This window comes from Musa acuminata, chromosome BXJ2-5 (genome assembly GCF_036884655.1).
Source record: "Musa acuminata AAA Group cultivar baxijiao chromosome BXJ2-5, Cavendish_Baxijiao_AAA, whole genome shotgun sequence".
NCBI classification, from domain to species: Eukaryota; Viridiplantae; Streptophyta; class Magnoliopsida; order Zingiberales; family Musaceae; genus Musa; species Musa acuminata.
In genome coordinates this window covers 13,020,001-13,046,323 of record NC_088342.1, presented here as the reverse complement: position 1 = coordinate 13,046,323, position 26,323 = coordinate 13,020,001, and the positions used below count along the sequence as shown (strand labels likewise).

Here is a 26,323-nt window from a genome sequence, read left to right as displayed (position 1 = left end):
ATAAAAATTGGTATCAGAACCGATCCAATATTTGGGAATGGCGAGAGGTTTGAGTAGGATTAAAGGGCACGTTGGGATGTGTAGCTGCTAGTAAGCTATGTCTCACATACACCATACTAGGGTCTGAATCTAAATTATGTTGGGTTTTGATAAGGACAACAAGCCCTTAAGTAAGGGAGACAAAGATTTGACGGTTGTACTACTGTTAACTTTCGCTTGAGTCTTTTATATTAGTGGTTCAAGCTCAATGAAGTTAATACGATAGTTACCTCATCAGATCGAGTCATAAGATATCTTTTTTAAGAAGTAATTATAAGTCCAATTATTTGATTTTAACCAAAAAACATTTCTAATCAATAAAATAAAATATGACCTATAAAACAACTTTCTTATATTGTGATTTTTATAATGACTCTAAGTCAATTTCTTTAAAGTTCAAAAATCTACAGGCCCAAAGCAGTCAAACAATCATTTGCTTCCAGTTTCATTAGTTTGTATGTATTCAAATTAACTACCAAGACCGGTCAAAACTTTTTTAACCATGTAAAAATTCTATATTTAAAATTACTTGAATTTGGATTCCAAAGGGCATTTACCGCATAACAAAGTAAACAAGAAGGAGATTCCCCTTTAATGGTTGTTGAAGAATCAAAATCTGTAGCAGTTAAATTTAAAACCAGTTTAGTATGATTTGGGATTGTTATCCCACTCTAAAGTCTAAACAACATTAAAAGTTATAGGACACCAGACAGTTTCTGTTACTTAGCATCTTACAATTATATAGAAAAAATACAGGTGCTTAAGCAATAATATGAAACAGGAATGAATATCTGGATTTTACTCTTTGTTAAAAAAATGGAAGCATGCACAACAGGTGCATGTACAATTTACCAATCATTTGTAAATGTTTACAAATAGAAGTTAACGATGTCCTTGTGATTTAAATTAGGACATGTTTATTTTTATAGTACATTACTGATATAAGTCAATTATGTGTGTGAACTGAGTTTTTTGGGATATATTCACTATTAACTGTTCTCACTATCAGGTTCAAGACTCAACTTAGCAGAACAAAGAGATTTTATTTTCAGCCACGCGAAAAGGGGACCAACACGCCATCACTCTTTATTATTAATTAACTCAACAATATGATCTTAACTTGCATAAAAGACGCTCCCAAAACACATCAAACACAGCAGAAAGCTAGCATTGTTTTTGTCTACAAATTAGAAGTTCGCATTATAATCCAACCATCAAAAGCAAATCATATTCTCTTTTTCTACTGAGTAAACAACCCAACTTTCTATATGGTAAGCACCTTGAACTGTTGGCGTGAATCTGCCTCCAGCTTTAAATAAAATTCTCGTTCCTCGTGAGAAAAATCTACCTTTTTCAGGCAAATTGATTTTGGAGGTAACTTGAGAATCGGCTCCCCGTCAATAAGTGTTCCTACCAGAAACATTAGGCAGTAGGTCAATATCAAAAAGCCACAGTGGTACAAAACAAAATAATATACTTAAATCAACTATTTTTATTCTTCTGGGCAAAGAATAGCAAAAAATATAATCCACACTCATTTTGCATTGAAAGGATTATAACAAAAAAGATCAGCAAAACAGAACAAAGGCGACCAAAGAAAAACATGATTTACATTTAATGGAAAAGCTATAAAACACAACCAGTGGGGCAATTACCATATAATAAACACTAAGAATAAAAGAGATGATTCACAAAATAACAGAAAACAGAATGATTACTTGATTGTGCACACATGTTCAACTTAAAGAACACTTAGCACAAAAAGATTGTAATATCATTCCCAAAAATTGGACGAAACTTGATTTCGTGTACAACAGAATTCTGTAAACAAATCTTGATGGCACAAAAAGCCTATATACTTTTTAACCCTCTATGGTTAACTACTTCTGCGAAGTATCCCAATAAGCCAAATTTGCTCCTATAAAGGAAAAGGTGTCTTTTGACAATATATTTTTGCATCAATGTATCATCTTGGTTGAATCTTGTGTTGAGCATAAAGTTAGCATCATTGGTCACTGTTCCATCATTACACTATGCATCTAATTATTACATTACCATCAAAAACTATACAGCATCTGATAACAGAAAAGCAAAATAAGAGCTGGCACTTGAAGTTGTTCCTACATTTTTCACTCGTACAAAAACCTTAGATCAGGATTTAATGTCTAAAATCGGACCTAGTGTCCAACTTCTACACATATACTACATCTGGATGTATACAAGTCGTCTTGGTTATGAGCAAAACCATGGGTTCCATGGATACTGAAGGCAACCAAACTTGACATTTCACTATAGGTGTAATGTCACGTGATTTAAATATTGTCACAAATAACATACATGAGGATCAAACCAAAAAACAATAACATCAGCAACCCACTTCTTGGGAGTAAACCACAAATTTCAACTCATACTAGTGTAAAAAAAGTTATAATATGCAATACAGTGATTTTAAAAGCGCTAGGCGCCAAAAGGCACTAAGGTTCAAAAACGCTCGAGGCGCAAGCGCTCGCCCGAGCGAAGCGAGGCGCTAAAATATAAAAATATATAATATAATTAATAAATATAATTATTTAAAATTTTAAATAAAAATATACTATTAAATTAAGAAAATCTAAGATACAAAATCATAATGTCACATTAATAAAAAGTTTCAAAATTCAAAACAATAAAATTTTACATCAAAGTCATTCATCATAATTAATATTATCGTCATTTTTGCACAAATCATCTTCATTGAATTCGTCCTCTTCCTCTTGTCCTTCGACTCCTTCTTCATCAAAATATGTTTCATTCTCTATGTCTTCAACAATAGCAGGAGCCGAGCTTGATGCTTTTGCACTCATTTCCTACTAGATGTTGTTTTGCACCAAAAATACCACCTCTAGTAGTCTTATCGCAGAATATACAAGTCACTGCATTAGGATCTTTCGGATCCTTCAGATAATTATACTTTCATGCAGGATCTTTTTTTGATGTCATTGGAGACTCTATTGAGTTGCTCTGTACACTTACCATTTATCTTGAAACCTAAAAATAATTTCAAATAAATAAAAATTAACAGTATTAAAATCAAAATAATATATTATTAATCTAATAAATACAAATACTATTATTAGTATACTATTAACAGTATACAGAAGGAGAAGAAGGAAGAGGAGTATAAGGGGGTGTTGACTAAGAAAAGAGGAAGTGGCAGCGGCAGCAGGAGTGTAAGGAGGCAGCGGGAGCGACAGTGACAGCAGGAGTGGTGACAGCGACAGCAACGAGCAGCGGGAGCGGGAGCGGCGAGCGGCGACAGCGGTAGCGAGCAACGGCAGCGGGAGCGGCAAGCAGTAGCAGCGGGAGCGGGAGCGGGAGCGGCGAGCGGCGACAACGGCGAGCAGCGGGAGCGGGAGCTGCAACAAGCAGGGTTAGGGTTGGGCAGCGACAGCTGATATCGGTTTTAATTGGTTCGACTGAACCAACTAAAGCACCGGAGACCGAACCAGACCTAAAATCCTGGTTCGATCGCTTGGTTTAACCCAGGCGCTCGCCCGAAGCGCCCAGCACCTGGGCTCGGGCGAGCGCTCAGGCGGCGCATCTTTGAAGCGCGCCGCCTGGAAGTGAAGCGAGGTGCTCGGACCTCGCCTCGCCTCGCTCGAGCGCATAGGCGAGCGCCCGAGCGCCTTTTTAAATCACTGATGCAATATAATATATATGGCATACTATCCAGAAAGTAGATAAAAACAATATAAAAGCAATTTTCAAATGTCTGAGTACAGAATGCTACTTAGATAAAGATGAGTATTACCTACTCAAGAACTTCAAACACGTTTGGCTGCTTATAAACAAATGTAATACATGCAGGTATTTTACGACTAGAATGCACCAAAATTGATATGTAGCACAACCTTGGAGAACATGTCAAATTGTATTCCAAGAAAAACATTGATGCTAAGGGTCATCGTAAAATTCAGCATATTCATCAAGACCACACTCGGCACTAAAAGTTTCTACCACATATTCCCAGGTCATTTGCTTAACCTTTTGTAACACCTGAACCAAGAATTGAAATTTCAGTAAATTTCATTACTACTGAATTAAACATAATGAACCAACTGGCTATCAATACCCAGAAAGAGGGGCATCAGTGCAACCACCTTTTCTTTCATTTCGCCCAAGGGTTGTCTAGCGGAAGAAGACACATGGGAAGTACTGAACACTAGACATTTTTTCTTTTGGTCTTTTACGAAGATTTCTTGGTGCAAGGCAATGACTGACACCAGCCATGCCACTGGAACGTAAATCCTTCAACTAAATCGTATTAGTCTGATGAATTCAAATATTTTAGAATAAGTTTAATTGAACCAAATTATCTCTGTTCATCCTAAGAGCTAAATGATATGAAAGGATAAAAGAAACTAACCCTGAAACAGTTAAGCACAGCAACTGGGCACTTGTTCATGCAGATACTCAGGAAAATGCAAAAAACATTAATATCTCTAAGTCTTTTCCATTTGGAATGGGACATGGCCATATTTTCTAATAGCTAAACAATAAACCTTCAATTGTCCCAAAATATCTCAAATATGTTTCCAACAAATCAGAGCAATCAATAGTAAGGCATTCAAAAAAGTTTCTAACATGCTTTACTGATCTATCAGTTCCAGTTAATATTAAGCAGGGCAAACAAATTTGTTGCTAGCTAGGGAAAACAAATTTTAAATGTTTAAAATACCTTTTGTGCGTCGAAGAAGTACAGCTTTGAGGACAGCCTGAAGTTTTCTATATCCACTGCTTGTATTTTTAGATATCGGATATTTTATAGAAGCACAGAAGGAACTATAGACAGAATAAGGGTCATACTTCAGGAAGCGGAAATAACTGTAAAGATCATCAATTGCATTCTGCATGGGTGTTCCTGATAAGCACCATCTTCTTTTGGCTCGAAGACCACAGCAGGCTCTAGCCACTTGAGTTCTGTGATTCTTTATGGTTTGAGCTTCATCTAATATCACTCTAAACCACCTGACTCTAGCAAGAGGGCCGCTGTCAACATCGAGATGTGAATCTTTCGATCTTTTCCCTCTTTTCTTCACCTTGTTCTGTCCACTGGAAGGCTGCTTCCTTTTTTTGTTGGATGAGAACTCTGAAGATAACCCATACTTGTCAAGGTTTTTCTGCTCTCCCTCATCATCATCAGCTATACGCTGTTTTGGCACTTCATTAGTCACAATTGAGTATGTGGTAAGAACAACATTGTATCTTGTGAGGTCACCAGGACATTTTGTCCGTGAACCTCCATGATATACAAGAACAGATAACTCTGCACTCTTTGGAACTTTTTCTTCCAGCTCTCGAGCCCATTGCCGAAGAACACTGGCAGGGCATACAACCAATGTACCTGCAGCTGGCCTGGCATTATGGGAAGTGTGCGTAATTGAATTAGCCGCTTGCTCACATTTATAATCATTGTCACCAGATAACAGCTTTGTCTTATCCACTTCACTACCCCCATCATCATCTTCATCTAGATTTAAGGCTTCAGATTTTACACAGTTGGAATCATCAGACATGAATTTGGACTGCTGAGACATTTGCTTCTGTATTAAAGCAATCATTGATATAGTCTTACCAAGTCCCTGTGATGAGAAAAGCACACCATTCTTTATAAAACTGTGCATGTGTAAACAACAAAGTAATAATATCATGTACTAGCAAATTGTTGAAGAACAGTTAAATCCCTAAGAAAAAAAAACCTGATCATCTGCAAGAATTCCACCAGAACAATGAGTACTTTTTTCCTTCTGAACCATCCAAGCTAAGGCTATTTTCTATCAAACATGATAGTTAGGAACCAAAGTTCAAAATTATAGGGAAATAATCCAATATGATTGACACTTCCAGTATATAGACTACCTGGTGCTTTAAGAGAGGAACAGCCAGAAGCCCCTCAGGCAGGTCATCTTCTAATCTTGGTTGACCAAGATTCTGCAGGGAAAAATAAAACAGAACCAACGCTATATCATAAGTTTTTCATATTAAAATGACCCAAAATGCAGTCAAGGCCCCCTGAACATAATACAATCACTAAAGCACAAAATAGGAAGTTAAAACAATCTTGAAACTCAAGAACAAAATAAAAATTATAGCTACCTTAACCCAAAGTTCAACCTTGAACTTATTGTCTAAGTTTTACTAAGATATACCTAAGATTTTAAAAAGCAGATGCACTATGCTGCATTGTGCTATGCAATATCTCTTTACTGGTAAACAAATACAACTCAAAATCAAATTAGTATCCTCAACAGCCCCACCTCCCTCTCTCGATAGCCTCCACGGACCCTGACACCCGCTCCCTCTTACTACTCCCGGAAAGCTTCACTCGGGCATCGCCTCTCAGCCGACATCCATCTTCTCCTTTCTCTGATTCTCCCCCTCTCCTTCCTTCATGTTTTCCCCTCCCTCTTTCTCCTCCTCCTCTCCTCTACCATCGCCCCCCGCCAAACCTCCTGGACAGCTCCTTTTCCCTCCCCCTCTCTCCTAGTCCTCCTCATCTTCCTCCTCCCCGATAGCTCCCATCCAAGTCCCAATTGACAGCCCTCTTCTTTCCCATTCAAGCCCTAGTTCTTCCCAGGCTTCTCTCCCACCTCTATTTCTTTCTCCTTTAATGCATACCATTGTTAAAAATAGTTATTTTTTTGCTAATATAGTTTATGAATTGTTTACAGGATTAAATTTGTAATTGCTAGCGTTTTGGTGCTTTAAATATTTGTAATTTGATGTTTTAGTGGTAATATTTAAAGTATGAAATGATATAGAACTCATGTATTCTCTTTTTTTTACTTTAGTGATCATATTTATCCTTAATTATATTTTTAATAATTTTAATATTAGCAAGTATCTCGGGTGAGTGGACAGTGGCTTGAGCATTTTGGAACCTTAGCACCTTTGACTACCCTGCTAAAATCTAACCATCATGATTTCCTCTAGTTGTTTGTCTTTTCCTTTAACATATAAAAATTCTATGTGTGTGTGTGTGTGTGTGTATATATATATATATATATATATATATATATATATATATTCCATGCTGAAGGTGAGTAAATTTGGATCAAAATCAAAGGTTCAAGCCTTGCTGAAACTATAGTGCTTAAGTCTCAGATCAATCAGCAAGAAGATAAAACAATAAAGCTAACTATGCAAATGACAAATTATATCATCTTCTTATGTGCTTGAATGAAAGGTATAAGCATCCATAAGCAAGATGGAAACCTAAGTCTAGTCTCGATGCCTTGCAGTAAGCCCTGGGAACCTCACATCAAAAGGTTAGGAGCCATAAGGATCAATTACTATGTCAGAGAATAAAGAACTGTAGTGTGGGAAGCAGAAGTTTTTTCACATCTGTGAAACTGGAAAAGTTGGAAGAAATTACTTCCATATTTCCTATACTGGTAGCTGGCTTTCAATCCTTGTTTGTTCGATAGCTAAAGCTGATTCATGAAATCAAACTAAAAGGTGGTTCATAAATAAGGAAGCAAAGACAAAAAAACACAACAAAGAATTAGACAGAAAAATTTCTACTGGGAAGCAGTGAACATTTCTATGCAGCATAGATTTCTTCCTACTGGATATGATGGATAATCCAATTGACATAGAGAGAGAAGTTTCATTAGCTCATAATGAAATGAAATGTTTGATACAAGGACCTGACTGGTTGTTGTATAAAAGACGAGAAATAATGGATGAAACTCAAAATAAAAATGTTTGGCACTGTTATTGGATTGTAAAGGATTGATCTCATGATGGTTTCGAGACAAAATTAGACTACAAAAGTATACTAGGAAGAGTGAATAGTTTAATTTCAGAGATTGTGAAAATGCACCGACTTGATTTGGTTCTTCAGCTTGTGGGGAGAACTAAAAGAGTTCTGTTCTTGACTCTAGAATAAAAACAAAGTTGTGGAGTTGCACTTGAACCCCAAGAACAGAGTGTTCCTAGTTTGATCTCTGCCAACAGATGTAGGCTATTGTGTCAAACCACTACAAACTGATATCTTATTCTTTCACTGGACCGCCATTCTTTTTCACCAGACTACTAATACACATTGGCTTAAATGGTTTTGAATTTTTTTAAGCTTAGTAGTAAGCACTAGTTCACTCCTAAATCTCTATTGCACCCACTAGTGTATGTTGAATCTCGGATTTTGATGATGAAACCAATTGATAAGTGTTTATGTTTTAATCTGCGTTTTTGAGTGACACAGAATGCTTCGATCAGGATGAGACAATTAAAACAGGAAAAATCACGTTGGGCCGGGGGAAAACATGTCAAAAGATTGGACGTCGAGCCGATGGATCGGTCGATGTATCGACAGAAGGCTTCGAGCCATGGATTCGGGTATCCGACCAAGAAGAGCAGATATTGCGCTAAGGATATCGGAGTTGCGGAGTCAACTGGCCGATTGGGCAATAGGCCGCAAGAGAGGACGATGCGCCGAAGAATCGGACGAAGCGTTGAGGGACCAATGACATGCCGGACAACATGATTAATGCTTAGTATTAATTGTCTAGATCGAAGTGTGTTTTACATGTGCAGGATTAACTACGATAGCAAGGCATGAAGCAAAATGAAGTTCTAGAGTCAAGGACGCGATTTCATTGGGAGTTCGAGAGTTCGTCGGAAGTCCGGACGTTCGTCAGAAGTTCTGTCGGAACCAACCGAGAAGTCTCGGAGCTTGCCAGAGAAGCTCGTCGGAACTCGCCAAGAAGATCGTCGTGAAGTCCAAGAGCTTACCGGGACTCCGCCGGAACATTGCCGAGAGATCGTCGGAAGTTCGCTGGAAGATCGTCGGAAGCTCGCCGGAAGAAACTAGACTTACGGACTTGTTTAGCTTAGAAAATGTCTTAGGAATCATAGTTAGCACGTAATTGGGATTGGAATTGGGCCAACCCAATTAGGAGTCAGTTGGGCCCATGTAAGAATTGTGTTGGGCCCAATGAAAAGACCCAAATAGTGCCCCAAGAGGTGACACCGTCGTGGCACAGCCTCCGAGAGGCTGTAGGCGATGGTATTGCCAATCTGGGCGGTAAGTAACCGCAATACAAGAGGCTAAAAACCTAAACAACCTACCACTTTGAAGAACTAATTGGGTCTTTGATGACCTATGAATTGACTAATGTGGCACTTGACGAACATGAGAACTACCTTCCAAAGGACATGAAGGATTTCGGACTAAGAATAATCAAAGAACACTTAAGCATAAGCTCAAGTGATGGTGAACTTGAACTACTCACTAATAAATTTAAAAAGTTCATGAAACAAAAATTAAAGAACAAAAAGAACGCAACTACTTACTTTAAATGCAAGAAGAAAAACACAAATTGGGATGAATCGAGCTCCTCCGAAGACGAGGAAAAAATCAACAAAGGCGATGTGACAAACTACGCCTTAACGACTTTCGACGATGAGGTAATCAAAATACCTTTAGTTTATTTCGAAATTACATGATGCTTTTCATGAGTTATTTTTAATTTAGTTTAGAATAATTATTTTTGAAAATTGCATGTTTAATATAATGAAAATGCTAAAAAAATGGGGATCATGCTAGTAATTTTGAAAATAATCATGAAAAATATATATTTTATGATAAACAAACAAAATGATTTTGATTGAAAATATGAAATCATGCTTGATGATTTAATGATGCATAATGATTTTTGATACCATGATTGATGATTTTATTCTATGCATGAGATTTTAAAAATTATGCATGATGATTCTTGCGATTTATGGATTATCGATTTTTTATCATGATAAAATATTACTTTTTCGATTTTAAATAAGATGGAAAGTTTTCATACAAAAACTTGAGCATATTAATTTGAAATCATGTTTAATGGTTTTATATTTTGAAATTATGAATAAGATGGAAGGTTTTCATACAAAAACTTGAGCATATTAATTTGAAATCATGTTTAATGGTTTTATATTTTGAAATTATGAATAATGATTTCTGGGTGATTTATGCCTTATTGAACTTTGTCGTAATAAATTTTGCACTTTCGGTTTTAAACATGATACATGTTTTTATTTGGCATATATGAAATCAATCATATGAATTTCAAACACTAAAAAGAGGAAAGCTTTCTCCTTGAAATTTTTTTTTATTTCTACTCTATCGATTTTCAAAAATGAGAGATTAACGAATCTATCTATATTTTTTAAATCTCTTGAAAATGATTTTGATGTGACGATTTGAATTTGAATAAGCTTTATCTTGATTTTTCGAGATTTATAACATGAAATCTTTTATGAATCAAGATCTCTTATTTGATCTCCTATGTTTCTTCTTGTCGTTTACTAAAGAAAAAAAATTTCTAAATGAATCATGTTTTTTTTTAATTATAATTTTTATGATTCATAATGAATTGAGAGATTTTATATGCATGAATTAATATCTTGTTCTGCTACAAGATTGAATGAATTCTATCTATATCATGAACTTCTAAGAATTCTTTTCGTTATTTATTTAAGAGGAGACTTATTAAAATGAATCATGCCTTCTCTTGAATTCTTAGAATTTTAACTTGAAAATTCTTTTTATTAACCAAGATTGTCTACTATGATTCTTTCTTTTCGTTATTTGAGTTATTTAAAAAGAATCATAATATGTCTATTGATACTCATGATTTATCTTCACGATCTTTGATATTTTATCTCTCATGATATGATTTTTATGTACAATTCCTTGTATTCATGAAATATTTATCTCATCACCCAATTAATTTTTCTTGATATTCTTCATGTGATGATATGAATTTATGCATGAAATATAAATGAGAAATTATGATCATGCATGATAGGATGCAATGTAATTTGACAAATTAATACCATCATGATTTGAAATACTATGATTTGTTGCTAATATTGATGTAATTATGAATGATAATTTGGAATCATGCATGTAATGATGATTTTATATTTTGAAAATATACATGATGATCTGGTATTATGCATACAATGCTTATGCTTTTTAATTATGATGATGTATGTGATATATTGCATATGATGTGAATCATGATTAAAATTATTTTGATTTGAATTCAAGATTATGTTAATTATGGCATTTTGAAATAAGAATGATTACTTACCTTTGTCATGATTTAGAAATTGACGTAAAGGAAAAAAGAGATACAAAATTGTATTCTTCCCTTCTTTTTGACAATGACAAAGGAGGAGAAATATTACTAGCTCAAGATGCAAAACATGCTAACTTGCACTTTGCAAAGGAAGCAAAAATGACACTTTTCAAAAGAGAAGAAAGAGCTTGTTATCTTGAACATCACAAAAAAAAATTGATAGATTGCCTATCTTAAGAAACAAAAATGCAAACTTGCATAATTTACAATCTTGTACATCTTTAAAATAAATGATGATTTGGTGATTATGCATGTTGTAAAGTGATGCTAAATTTGCTAGCTTGCATGATGATAAAACTGAAGATCATGATTATATTGCAATGATTTGAACTTCTATGTCCAAATACTTGATAGTTGTCGCTTCTCCTTTTTGTTGATGATAAAGGAGGAGAAGTATGATCATGTTATGCATGATGACGTGTTGCAAATATTCATGATAAAATTTGCAATGACTTGAATTCGACTTGAACTCAAGGTTCTATCAATATGGCATATTGATAGGGGGAGTTTGTTTAAACTCCGGGAGTTAAAGTTAACTCCGTCGTCGATTGGTTGTCATCATCAAAAAGGAGGAGATTATTGAATCTCGGATTTTGATGATGAAATAATTGATAAGTGTTTATGTTGTAATCTACTTTTTGAGTGACGCAGGATGCTTCGATCAGGATGAGACAATTAAAGCAGGAAAAATCAAGTTGGGCCTAGGGAAAACATGTCAGAAGATTGGATGTCGAGCCGGTGGATCAGTCGACGTATCGACGGAAGGCTTCGAGCCATGGATTCAGGCATCGGGCCGAGAAGAGCGGATATTGCGCCAAGGATATCGGAGTTGTGGAGTCAACTGGCCGATTGGGCAATAGGCCGCAAGAGAGGACAATGCGCCGAAGAATCGGATGAAGCGTCGAGGGACCAATGACAGGCCGGACAACATGATTAATGTTTAGTATTAATTGTCTAGATCGAAGTGTGTTTTACATATGCAAGATTATCTACGATAGCAAGGCATGAAGCAAAATGAAGTCATGGAGTCAAGGACGCGATTTCATTGGGAGTTCGAGAGTTCATCGGAAGTCCGGACGTTCATCGGAAGTTATGTCGGAACCAGCCGAGAAGTCTCGGAGCTTGCCAGAGAAGCTCGTCGGAACTCGCCAAGAAGATTGTCGTGAAGTCCAAGAGCTTGTCAGGACTCCGCCGGAACATTGCCGAGAGATCATCGGAAGTTCGCCAGAAGATCGTTGGAAGCTCATCGGAAAAAACTAAACTTACGGACTTGTTTAGCTTAGAAAATGTCTTAAGAATCATAGTAAGCACGTAATTGGGATTGGATTTGGGCAAACCCAATTAGGGGCCAATTGGGCCCATGTAAGAACTGTGTTGGGCCCAATGAAAAGGCCCAAACAATGCCCCAAGAGGTGACACTGTCGTGGCACAGTCTCCGAGACTATGTCAGGCGATGGTACCGCCGGTCTGGGCGGTGCCACCGCCCAGACATAGCCTCCGAAAGGCTGCAAGCGATGGTACCGGCAGTCTGGGCGATGGTACCGCCCAGCACAGCCTCCCAGGCGATGGTACCGCCCAGTGTCAGACTGACACTGGCGATGGTACCGCTCGTGCTCGGGAAACCCGGGATGAGATGTTTTTAGGCTCCAAGTTTGAATCAACTTGAAGCCTATAAATACCCCTCTCATCCTTGGTTAAAAGACACAAGCACAGAGAGATTAAAAGTAGAAAAACACTGTAGAAATCTCTTGTGAGAATCCTCCTCTAGTCTAAGTGTTAGAATTCTATAAGAGAAGAGTGAGTGCTTATAAAGGTTGACTCCTAAACCTATGAAAAGGAGAAGAGAGGTGTAGGAGGTTGATCTTCGCCTGTTAAAGGAAGATCGATAGTGGATGCCGGTGGCCTCGACGGAAGAGGAATCAGTGGAGTGGATGTAGGTCACGATGACCGAACCACTATAAAAATCGGTGTGTTCTTCTCTAGTTTGCATTTCTATATTTGAGCAATTTACTTTACTACAAACCTCTTAACTTGCTTTACATCCACTACGCATCTTCCGTACGCTTTCAAGCTATCTTTACGAAAACACTTTCAAGTTAACCTCTCTCCGAAACGATTTTTATCGAACGAAGGTTTTTTTAACTGACGTAATTTTACCGCTGCACTAATTCACACCCCCCCCCCCCCCCCCCTTTCTCTTAGTGCCGACCCCGTTCCTGACAGTGTCATCTGCACCTATGTCAACATGAGAAATCATATGGTTTTATTACATGGGGCTCAGGCATGTGGCACACGAATAAGTTGGGGTTGCTCACGAGAAAATGACATGCATCAAACCAATCTTATGCGATGGTAGAAAGAACAAGTCATTTGTAAAAAAACCAATACAGATTTGAAGAAAAGAATGAGGAATGTTTTACGATTTGGGACCAGATGATGATTAAATGCCTTCAGAGCTAACCAAAAATCAGTGATGGACACATGAAAGTGATCGGTCATACATGACAATGTGCATGGTTAGGATATTCTCATGCAGAAACTAAAGGAAAATCAACTTCAAATTTAACTTGGGGGCCTTCAATTTAGTCTAAACATACTTATTTAAAGTTAGGACTAAATATTTTGTTCTTCATGCCCCTACAAATTGTTTACAAACCAGAATTGTCAATAAGAGTCATAAATAGGGTTAAAAGAAACATAGGATTCAACTTTTGCTCAAGATATAAAGTTGGTCTCACATATTTAATGTTGCTTCTGTTCTGTTGCTTTTTTTTCATTTTGCATATTGATGGTGATCTCACATATTTAATGCTTATTTGCAAAAGATCTATGAAAATAACAATATATATAAACATTTTCTTGAACATCAGTCTGTTTCACTTAATTTAAACCATTGAGAGTTCATAATTCCCAATTGCCTAAAAAAAATTTCAAATTTACTTAAGAAAACAATCGCTCAGGTAATATAAAAGACTGTACAGCCTAATTAAGGATCCACGCACAAGTGATTTTTCACTAACTCAACATGCTAACAAGCATGAAAAGGTGGATCTGTGGGAGTTCAATGGCTTCCCCTCTAAGAAGATCCTCATCAAATCTTCGAATGTATAAATCCACATACTGTCCATAAAGTATTAGACCCACATATAAATTATGTCATCAATTGAAGAGAAATACAAAAGTAAACACTTAATTGACTGCAGATATTGTTCATGGAATTTTCTAATATTGGATTAAGTCACATGGTGTTCCATAGAATTGGTTTGATTATACTTGAAAACAGGTGTGCAAGGAAAAAAACCCTCCACATGAACAGTTTGATACTTCAAACTTGTCAAACTCCATCATAAATCCAACAAAATCTCTCTCGATGGAAGAAAAAGAAGACAACAAGTATAGTGATAGTGATACACCAGCACACGAAAAGAACTACCTGCAATGCTTCCTGATATATATGCCTCTCATCATGTTCAATGCGCCTATCGTCTACTAGGCCCAAGTGCTTTTGTCCATCACTGGTGCCAGGCGGCTGCAAATTGTTGACCGATTTTCCATATAACAATGTTGAAGGCAACATCCTATTTGTGATGACATTTCCAAGAATATGCAAAGCATCTGCACTTTAAAATAAGTATATTATCATACACATAGTACATCGGTTCGTATTGCATTTAAAATCACCATATCTAACATAAAGAAAAACTGCCCTTGCAAGAATCAATCACCTCTACTCTCCACTGAAGCTTTTGGCATGTTATGGAACTTTTCATCCACAAACGTTGGTGGTTGAAATTTAGCTAAAGCATCAACTGCATCTCCTCCAGCAAAAGATGAAGGTAAAATCCTATGTCCATTTTTACTTGTGTCAGTCTCACCATTTCTCTTAAGTGCAACATTCATCATGCCATCATAATCAGGTCTTATAGAAGCATGCATTTTTTCTTTATTATAAATCTGACTTCTGTCTTTCACGTCTGAAGAACCTTTTGGTGCAGTTCTGTTCACAGACGAAAGAAAAGATGCTGGAAGAGATCTTTTAGGAACAACATTGTACAGATTTTCATGAAGATTGTGTCCGTCCATAACATCTAACTTTCTTCCAGTATCAACTAGCCTTTCATGATCTGCAAGTCTTACTTCTCCTATCCCATTGCTTCTGACATGGTTTCCCGTACTAGCACCAGATGTTTTAGTAAATGATGTGGAACCTGCAGTAGATTGTGGCATCGATGTTCCACAATCATTATTATCACTAGAATGAGTCGGGAACTTCGCAGACGCATCACTGTTCTGATTAGAGATCCCTTGTGAATTATGTCCCCATTTATCCATAATGCCATCAGCAAAGGATTTCTCTGATGAAACAGATCCAATCTCAAAATCATCTTCACTATCTGTGGAATCAATCTCAATGATATCCATAGACTAAGAAAGTGTGTGATTTGCAGTCACTTCTGCAACAAAACTTGAAGAAGACAGGCTACCTGATCCTCTAACTTGTGAAAGACTGCAAAGAAAATAGAAATATTACCATCAGTCCTACATGCGACATTTCACAGCATTATGGCAAGTTAAAAGGAAAATGAAGCACCTTGGACTTACTCATGGGTATTGAAGTAGAATTGATATTACCCTACAGATCCATTTGTTCACAGTGCTGCATCTACTACAGATAGATAGAAAACTCTAAGTTGAAGTATAAACATGATCGGGCATCTACAGTGATCACAAGACTTAACAGGATTAGCTTTCCAGACAAACAAATATATATCAACAACAGAATTATTTTTTCCTCCAATTTGGAGGGATATGAAAAAATCACAAAAAAAACAACCAACTAAAAAATATGAAGGATAATCTTGAAATATACAAAGTAACAGTATCCAACCAAGTGGGATTCAGTTTATGATCCTTCACCAATCAAGTTAAAAGCTACAAAGATGCCAACATAGGCCTATCACATTTAGACTGCCATTTTGGGTATCAAACACTATTCAGTGATCTGGTAGGACCGATACATAACACCAGTATATACCCGTGTACCAAAGTCGAAGAAGAAGAAGAAGAAGAAGAAGAGGAAGGCACAGTGGAGGAAGAGGATGGGAGAGGAAGAAAAAGGAATATGAAGAAAAAGAGAAAGAGGATGAAGAGGTAGAGGAATAGGAAGAAGAGAAAGCGATGGAGGAGGAGAAAGAAGAGGAAACGATGGAGGATGAAGAAGAAGAAGTGTGGACGAGGAGGAGGAAGAAGAAGAGGAAGCAATGGAGTAGGTGGAAGAAGAGGAAGCGATGGAGGAGGAAGAAGAGGAAGCGATGAAGGTGGAGGAAGAAGAGGAAGAGAAGAGGAGGGAGTGTACTGGGGAGATACATGGCAAACTGTTCTCTGATGCCGGTGACATCAAACGGTAGCGGTGGCAACAGCATCGCAACAAGAGGGCTCATGCTGTCTTTTTTTTATATTGAATTGGATCAGACTGTCCAAAATGGGTGAGGTCCCACTCCCAAACCAATGTGTAGCATCCATTTCGTGCTGTTTTGGATGTTACAACAATCATTGCTATCACATTCTGTTCCACACACCCGTCAAGTTCCATAATTCTCCTATTACCAAGCCTTAAACAAAAAGGTCAAAGGCTCAATAGAGCATGCACAAGGGTCTCTATTTTTATACCAAAACTCTCGTTGTGAAGAATATAAAATAAGATAATACAGTAGCAGAATTGTTGATGCTCAATAGTGAGTACCATGATCAAACAGTTTAGTGTTTAAAGCCCATAAAAAACTAAAAACAAATAACATGCAGCTTCTGGTTTAACATATTTTAGCATTTATGTTTCAGAATTCATTACCGGGAGGTGATCATAGAGTAATTTAGTTAATGTATAATTGCAGATTTTTTTGGGTTCCCAACAGGAATAAGAGTTACACCCCCTCAAGTTTCATAAGTTTATTTGGCTGTAACCAAGAGCCCAATTTAGACACAAAATATGGACCAGCCTAAATATCTAACTTGAGTTCCGGCTTACTGTGCTTGGGACCTCTGTACATTAGTCCTAAAACCTTACAAATTTGCATACTAGACCCTCAAACAGTTTGTATTTGTATACTAATCACCAAACCCCAAAAATATAGTGCATAAAATCGTTTACGTCAACTATAACAATATGGATCATTTGATCATTCCTTTTACATTGTTAAATATTTAATGGTCTAAATCTTTTGGCAATTTTCCCTCCCATCCATGGAACCACTTTTCCTAAAGGTTCAAACAGTTTGTATTTGTATACTAATCACCAAACCCCAAAAATATAGTGCATAAAATCGTTTACGTCAACTATAACAATATGGATCATTTGATCATTCCTTTTACATTGTTAAATATTTAATGGTCTAAATCTTTTGGCAATTTTCCCTCCCATCCATGGAACCACTTTTCCTAAAGGTTCAAAAGAACCCTTATCAATTTAATCCTCCTTTACCTTTCAGAGTTCCTATTTCAATTCTGATCCCAAAGTCATCTATTCACCTTCAGTGAGGCTTTGTATATAGCAGAATTAACAAGGTTTTAATCTATCTCCATTTCTTTGTCATTTTAGCCAAAATAAGGTTTTAGTGAAATGATTTTAAGAGCACACAAAGGGGCATACTTTCATGGTTAGAAGCAAGGTTCATAATTTCGTGCCGTACCAGAGTATCGAGTTCAATTCGGTATGATACGGTATGGTACGAGTATACCGAGCGGTACACTCTAACGTACCGCTCCGCACACACACACACAGATATATATATATATATATATATATATATATATATATATATATATATATATATATATATGTTAAAAAAATAAAAAAGGGTGCGACGTCGCGTCGTTTCTTCTCCTGACGTGGGGAGAAGAAAACCTCGAAGCCTCCACGACGTCACCGAGGTTTCTTCGCGAGAAGTTTCTTCTCCCCGCGAAGCCTCGACGACGTTGCCGAGGTTTCTTCTCCCTACGCCGAGGCTTCTAGCAGCAACGGATTGGGATCATCGAGGGAAAGCGGTGCCAGATCTCCAGGTTCCCCCTTTTCTTCTCCCTCTTCTTTCTTCTCCCTCGGCTAATACCGCCCGGTAACGGGCAACGACGGTCGAAATCGACTGTCACCGACCGATTTCTGGTGGTAACGGGGCGGAAACAGCCCCAATCGACGATACCACCCGGTAGCGGGCGGTCCGCGTACCGATCTGCTGGCGGACCGGTATGGGCGGTATCAATCAAAATTAAAAACCCTGGTTGGAAGACCTTAATAGTTGTAGAAGATGAATGGTGGACATAAGAACAAATCAAGAAAAGTAAATGATGACAAGAAAACTATAAATCTAAAAGAATGAACAAATCAAGAAAAGTAAATGATGAAAAGTAAATGATGCCTATCCCATGCATGGCTAAATAGCCAGAAGACTAACATGCACCATTTTTTGGGATTCTAGCATTAATATGCTAGTATGGAGATATAAGGGATCATGTAAGTTGCAAAGATGTCATAAAGACAACACCATCTTGGTTCTACAGCAAGGGTTTAAATAGGTGCTTGAGCGCTCGCCTAGGCGCTCGAGTGAGGCGAGGCGAGGCACCAGGTTGTCACGGACAAACTTCTAAACAAGGTGTTTGATGTAATGCTTATGTATGTCCGTGTCTTTTGGCATGTCCGTGTCTTTTGGCATGTTCATGCCTTGTACAACATGTAAAGGGGCGGCCGAAGGCTTAATAGTCCCATTTTAGTTGGGTTGGTGGCCTCTTTAGGCTTGTAAATAAAGGTTGTGTCATGTTGACACGTACGAGAGATTTTCGATCTGTAATGGACCATTTTACCCTTTGTTGTGCCACTGTTCAGAGCTTGTAAAGTTTGTTTGTAATTTGCATTGTCTATGAAGTGTTTTTCGGAGATGTTTGCTTGTGGATCCCGATTGAGACGTTCTCTCTAACCCGTTCTCTCTTTTGGTGGTCCTAAGGGACAATGGGAGGCTTCGGGGAGGCTGACCTTTGCGGACGGACACGCAAGGGTGCCGCACGACTTAGGCAAAACCAGCTAAGTCCGTGACAGATGGTATCAGAGCGGGACAAGTACTCATAGAAACACTTAGCATACAAACGTGGGGGACCTAGCGGGGCTGCGTTGAGGGCAGTCAGCACACGCGCGACCGTTTGAGGGAAAACGGGCATGGAGATGTAGGGAAAAGGAGTCGCTCGGAGGAGCGGGCATCTGACATTGGCATTCAGAGGAATGGCCAACCCTTCACGCAAGAGGCACCACGAGAACAGACAAGCTTGGAAGAATTTGGAGCGCACAAAGGTTGGGATGGCTGAGTTTGAGCTGCGGCTCAACGTTGACAACTATACTTGATGGTGCTCAAGGCAAGCGAGGCGCTTGGTAAAGGATGAGACCATGCAAGGTGGAATGAGTTGTTCAGCGATCGAAAGAGTTGTGCAAAGCTCACAGAGGTGAGGGGAATTGCTAACTCAAAGAATTCGATACTCATGCATGGGCTTGTATGCGGACGATGGAATGTTCGTGGCCATCCCAAGGCGACCGAAACTCGGTGCCATGGAGCATTGAAACTTTCTCTTCGGCATGTGAAGGATACGTCCGTAGGAGGCTGAAGTGTGCAACGAGTTCAGCATGTTGCTAGGCCTTGAGGGGTGCAGTGGGGACTGTATTGACGGGGAGTCGCAATCTAGCAAGTGCGTTTGCAGGAGGCAGAACAATGCACAGTTTGTTCAGCAGATCGGAGTAGTCCAAGGGGATGGTGGTCTCCGAAACGAAGAGAGATGTTGCTCCAATGGGACAGTTATCCAGGAGGGATAAGTCTCGGCTCTCCAGAGGGAGAATCATATGAGATGGACCTCACATGTTGAGGAGGAGTACCTCAACAAACAACAACTCGACGAAGCTCGATGGACTGAGCAAGCGGCGAGGAGTCGTCGCATTATCTCGCTTGAGAGAATGCATTGGTGGATGCATTGCGAGATCAAGTGGGGGAGCGACCCAAAGCAACTTAAATGAAGGCACACTTGGAGTCGATGTGGAGATCGAACTCAAGGGAGGGCTGACCCGTGGAATGGTGGGCGCGAGGGCCATCATCAACTCAATGTGAGAACGAGGAGCGGAACAACTTGGGTGTAACTTGGCGAAGTACTCAAGCCGCATGAAGGGAGCCAGCATAGAAGTTGGAACGTGGAGCAGAGGCACAGTGCTTTCCTTAGACAGAGGTCAAGGACATGAACTCTTGCAGAGGTAAGAGTAGGATCATGTTGTTCCATGGGTCCTTCATTCTGACGGAGCGGACTCATCTTGCATGGTGCCAAAGACGAAGGGAGCTTCGGGGCACATGCACCTTATCTCGGAGAAGCATTTGATGGAGGAACTAAGGCGACTCAATTTGCGGAGGCGAAGTTGGGTACAGAAGGCCTTAGCACGGGGCAAGAGGACGTAGAGGCGGGTACTCTTGAAGAATATGCCACAGTGTTGTCATTCAAGTTGCCATGAAGGAAGCGGTGCGCAGCAAAGATTGTGCTGGTAGGGGCAGAGGTCCAGGATCCAGACAATGGTGCACAAATTACAGTGAAGTCGGTGGACTTCGGGAGCTACTAGGCGACGGACTGTCCTAGAGCGGTGCTTCATCTAGGTGTAACCTTTGCCAAGAGTGGGTGGATGAAGGTCGATTGCCAAAGGAGCGAACAAAATCGAAGGTGGAGGAGACCCTGCGATGTATTGGCAGAGGCCACACATGGAGGGTTCACAATTCGAGTTTATTCCACAAGGATCAGAATGCAATGGAGATGTCATCAGGAGGCGACATGGTGCAGCGGATCGTGGTGGAACAGTTCGTGGCAATGCGATACACACGACTTAGTCCCGGGAGGGACTAGATCATATGGAGGTATGATCGGAAGCTACTGGAAGCTCCACTTCGGTGAACAACACGACGGCAAGAAGGGCTATGGATTCAAGGAGTGAAGGCCATGGTACCGCAGAGGCGGGTCTTCCGGGCGTGCATCGAATTTTGCATCGGATGAAAACCTTGGTCATCAGCATATGGGGACTGTGTTCCACTAAGGGAAAAAGCTCGAATGCAAGTACCAGTGAGTTCCATGGGAGGAACTTGATCATGCAGAGGTATGATCGAAGCAGCTGGAGAGTTGGACTGCTCCAGAGCTCATATTCGCTTAAGGGAGCCCGGCAAGTCAGAGGACAAGGCCGAGTAAGCGAACGTTGCTACCAAGGAAGCTAAGGAGAACAGAATCGGTACAAACCCTACAACGCGATGGCAGAGGCCATGCATGAGAGTTGCAGTCTGTCTTTCCACCGACCAAACGGACTGCTTGGAGAACACAGAGGTGTTGAAGCAGGGGGTCGAAAGGGGCGAGGAAGCGACGACGAGTCCAAAGGGACTTAGCTACCCAAAATCAAGGATCAGTTAGAATGGAGGTGGACTCAGAGGAGTGCCACGGAGACATATCTACTGATCGTGAAGAAAAGGGATGCAGATGCGAGGTGACGGATAGTAGGGCCATGGGCATGGCAGCGCCATGGTACCGCAGAGGCGGGACTTCCGTGAAAGTCATTGATCCCTTGCTCTCATGGAGGGAGAGTGCTTGGTCGTGAAAGGGGCCGAGGAGGTGGAGAATGCAGAGGCAATCTCCAAGTACCGAGACAAGGCTGAAGGGCAGAGGCCGAAGAACTTCGTAAGACCGGTGTCAATGTGCTTCTCATCAAGATAGCCGAAAGTGAAGGACTTCGGGTCATGCAAGAGTGCATAACCAAGGAACGAAGCAGGCAGTACGCGGTGTTGTACCTTTGCTACTCAGTGGAGTAGGCGGCAGGGTTGATGGAGAAGACGGTACAATCCCAGAGGCGACCAAACCTATGAGAGAACTACTCCAAGTTGGGGTGAAAACTTCCTGCATTCCAGAAGTTCAATGGCATTGAGAAGGTGAATCACAGTAGCTAACTCAAAGCAAGGAGTGCAAACACTTCATGTACTTCAGAAGTGTGAGCAAAGAGCAGGCGAAGGCCAGTAACCAGCTCGATGCATGAAGTACAACCTCAAGGAGGCGGGCGAAGTCAAGTAACCTTTGTCTTCTCAACTCTTAAGAGAATGGGTGAAACCGAGTACCCCAATTCTCTTAACTATCCAGCAGAGGAGCTCTGCATATGTTCAAAGACCCTTCGAAGATAATGGAAGACAATAGTTGTCAAATACTCACCAACGATGATCAGTGCTACTGAGAGTAGATTGTCCGCTTCATTTCCCAACGAAATGCCAATCGAAAGCGGAAGTGATGCGAACCTACTTGGATGTGACAACTAAGTGAAGGAAGAGTCAATGAGCAAAGTTTGTGGAGGAAGGACCCAAAACTTCAGAAGTTTGTGAAATGAAACTCGTTAAAGCTCCAACAAGCATCCACCCAGTTCAAGCAGCATGAGGAATTTGAGAGACTGGCGCAGTAAGGATGGTCTTTTCCTTCATTTGGGGGATCCGCAGGAATCAACAAGGATCAACACAACTCAGCCAACCACACACCAGAGTCAGAGTCATTGGTGAGTTGAAGCAGCATGGCGGATCAAAAGGTTCGACAACTCAAAAACAGCAGCGGAGAGCAGCAAGGAGCCAAGAGGCGCATTGTAGCTGGAGTAGAGGATTGAAGACTTAGCAAAGGCGAGGAGTTGCAGTGTCGACAAAGGCTTCAACGAGGACGTCGAAGGAATAAGTGGGGGAGAATGTCACGGACAAACTTCTAAACAAGGTGTTTGATGTAATGCTTATGTATGTCCGTGTCTTTTGGCATGTTCATGCCTTGTACAGCATGTAAAGGGGCGGCCGAAGGCTTAATAGTCTCATTTTAGTTGGGTTGGTGGCCTCTTTAGGCTTGTAAATAAAGGTTATGTCATGTTGACACGTACGAGAGATTTTCGGTCTGTAATGGACCATTTTACCCTTTGTTGTGCCACTGTTCAGAGCTTGTAAAGTCTGTTTGTAATTTGCATTGTCTATGAAGTGTTTTTCGGAGATGTTTGCTTGTGGATCCCGATTGAGACGTTCTCTCTAACCCGTTCTCTCTTTTGGTGGTCCTAAGGGACAATGGGAGGCTTCGGGGAGGCTGACCTTTGCGGACGGACACGCAAGGGTGCCGCACGACTTAGGCAAAACCAGCTAAGTCCGTGACAAGGTGGTGTGCTTCAATAAAGCGTCGCCTGGGCACTCGTCTGAACCCAGGCACTAGGCGCCTCGGGCGAACACCCGGTACAAACAAAGCAATCAAACCAGACTATTAAGTTTAGCTCGATTGAACAGTAACTAGTTGGTTCGATTGAATCAACAAAGCTACATACTATTAGCTAGTTGCTTCTCAATTCTCTTCCTTTATTCTGTTGTATCTCAAAAGGCACCAAGATCCCAAAATACCCGAGGTGCTAGGCGCTCACCTAGGAACCCGCATGAGCGAAGTGAGGCACACTAAAATATTAAAATATAAAAAATATATATTACGATTGATATATATGATTATAAAATAAAATCTCATCCAATACTTCTTATGAAAGCTAATTTAAATTCTATCATATATTAGAGGGACCTATTGGTGCAAGGTCAACTAATTATAAAAATAGAATCATAATATAAGATAAAATCAACATGCCCATCAATGGCAAGTTTGCAGCTTCCTACGGATGGTAGCATCGGGGCGGAGAAAGGTTCAAATGTGTCCATCAACAACAAAGAAAGCTTCAGACCTATCCCTCGATAGGAAAGGGAGCTGCGCCCAAAAGCAACAACGGTGGAGGAAGCTTCAGACCTGTCCGTCAGTGGTGGAGGGAGCTGTACATGAAGGCAACAGAAGAAGGTGGGTTGAGCGACAGAGTCTAGGGTTTCACATTCACTATGTCAGGTTCGAGGTCAAGTTCCACTTTCACTAGGGTTTAATTCTTTGGTTCAATTCGATGGCATTGAATCGAGCGCTTGCCCGAGGCGCTAGACACCTGGGCTCAAGTGAGCACCCAGACAACGCTTCAGTGAAGCGCGTCGCCCGAACATTGTGCGAGGCACTCGAGCCTCGCCTCACCCGAGCACTCAAATGCCTATTAAAAACACGAGAATATTCAAAGTTCTAATTCATATACAATAGTCAAATGATTATTTCAAATTTTAGTTCAAAATTTAAAGTAACAAATCGTTGTTCCTTTGGTGACCAATTTAATTCTAAAATAGCAATGAAATGACATCCCTTGTCCAAGGTACAATTTTTCAATTTTCATATACCATACATGCCTTTTGTTGAATGAATCACTAGACCCACTAATGACCTTTGAAATTTGTGCACCATCTAAAAAAGTACAATGATGTAGCTAACTAGTGATTGAACTCCAAAAAACCTACTTGTTGCTAATACCCTAGCAGGCTCATAGAACTATAACTTATTAGCAAACTCCTCACAGTTACCAAAAGCTTAAAAAGTTGAATCACCAATTATATAACCAAATGAAATAAAATAAACAAAAACTATTTCTTGTCAGGATTAAGCTAAAAGAACTATGCCTGCACAGAAGCAATTAATTACAACTAAGTATGGTATGAATTAATAAAGTCAATCTTTTCAGACAGAGAGAAAGGGGATCATGCTAGCATGCAAAAAGAATAATGATCCAGTACTTGAGAATAAATGAGAAGGCCAGATATCAGCAACTGCCGGAGTCCACCATTTCAAAGCAAAAAAGTCAACTTTTGTTCGCAACTGATTTCTATGAGACTCCAAATCCAAATACCACTGTTACAATGGAAGTACATATAATAAAGAGGAGAAGAACAGCAAAAGACAGCACAAGAGTTACAGATTCAACTTTAATTCGGGTTCCTATTAGGAAATGGAGTTGAAGATCATTATTGGAAAGTGAAACTGAACCAGTGATCGAGTTGGCCACGCATTATAAAGTCGCTGGTACGACGAATGGGTTTTAATTGGTCAGACTGTAGATTTAACAAAATTGTTTTGAAATGTAATTTATGTGATGTATGCGGAAATTGTGAACTAACAAGTAAATATAATCCAATACGTTAAGAGTTTAATGCAACACAAGGTCACAAGAATGCATAACATCCCAAATTTAGCATGCATGTCTCAAGCACTTCACATTACATCACGAAAATATTAGTCGCAAAAAAATAAATTCTCGTAAACTGCAAGAAACCGTCAATTACCAGAAAAAGACTAGTGAAGAATATAGCTACAACTAACATATTATCACCGCGTACCATTTTCATAAACCAATTAGTAGATTATTAAATCAATTACAGCACTAGAAAAACACTTTTTAGATCAAATTCATAGGAAAGAAGAAATTATATCCCATTCAACGAGCACGATTTCAATTACAAACGCAAAAGAGGAATGAAACCAAGATTAGGGCTAACCTTCCATAAGCTGGGGACCATCAGTGGTTCGTGGGCGGAGAAACAGCCCTCCTGCTGCAACAAGCGACGTAAGAATCGTAGCCCACGGATCCAGTAAAATCACGCGGCCGCAGCCAGATTAAAAACCCTTAGGATCGAACTCGAAGTCGCAACCTGCGACCCCGATTCGCCCGCCCCCCAAACCCTAAAACCTCGAAGGAATGGGAGAGGAAGCAAGAGACCACGAACAAGAAAAAGGATCCAGACAAGAACGAACGGGCGACGCGAGAGATTAGGTGTGAAGAGTAAGCGGGTCGTGTAGGTTTAGGGATGGATCAAGAAATCGAGATCGTGGCGAGTGCGCCCGTGAGGGGATCGGAGGCATGTCGGGGAACGAGATCCGCTCCAACCGGCTTGTAAGGATGCAGTATGTCAGATGGGCGGCGGGGATCACGGATCAAGAGTCGTGTGCTTTCAAGGCGTGGACGGGATCCGGATCCGAATAGGTGAAAGGGATGTGGTGCACGGTGACGGGAACAAAATCTGGCCTTTGGGCCGCGCAACACGTGTAACTACTTCTTTTTGTGCGTATGCTTGCACCGTCGTGGATGCTTTCCTTACTGGATTCCGTCTTTCGCACGGCGCCTAGAGGCGGCTTGGTCCGAACTCCGAAGTGAT

The 26,323-nt window shown here is 40.0% G+C and overlaps 1 protein-coding gene across 8 annotated transcripts in view; it reads right to left on the bottom strand.

Moving 5' to 3' along the window:
• Positions 1 to 26,055, bottom strand: part of LOC135612530 (helicase-like transcription factor CHR28) — a 30,931-nt gene extending 4,876 nt beyond the window's left edge. For 2 of the 8 annotated variants that reach the window (XM_065108929.1, XM_065108931.1), the window contains exons 1-8: positions 25,667 to 26,052; positions 15,822 to 15,935; positions 14,945 to 15,726; positions 14,653 to 14,834; positions 5,938 to 6,009; positions 5,778 to 5,852; positions 4,757 to 5,660; positions 1,319 to 1,449 (exon numbers count right to left, since the gene is read on the bottom strand). In XM_065108929.1, the coding sequence (XP_064965001.1) occupies positions 1,319 to 1,449; positions 4,757 to 5,660; positions 5,778 to 5,852; positions 5,938 to 6,009; positions 14,653 to 14,834; positions 14,945 to 15,641 (2,061 nt within the window). In that variant the 5' untranslated portion in view covers positions 15,642 to 15,726; positions 15,822 to 15,935; positions 25,667 to 26,052. Of the gene's footprint in view, positions 1 to 1,318; positions 1,450 to 4,756; positions 5,661 to 5,777; positions 5,853 to 5,937; positions 6,010 to 14,652; positions 14,835 to 14,944; positions 15,727 to 15,821; positions 15,936 to 25,666 lie in introns of all 8 variants that reach the window. The other 6 variants (XM_065108930.1, XM_065108932.1, XM_065108925.1 and 3 more) reach the window with 6 other exon arrangements.
• Positions 26,056 to 26,323: the final 268 nt, after the last annotated feature.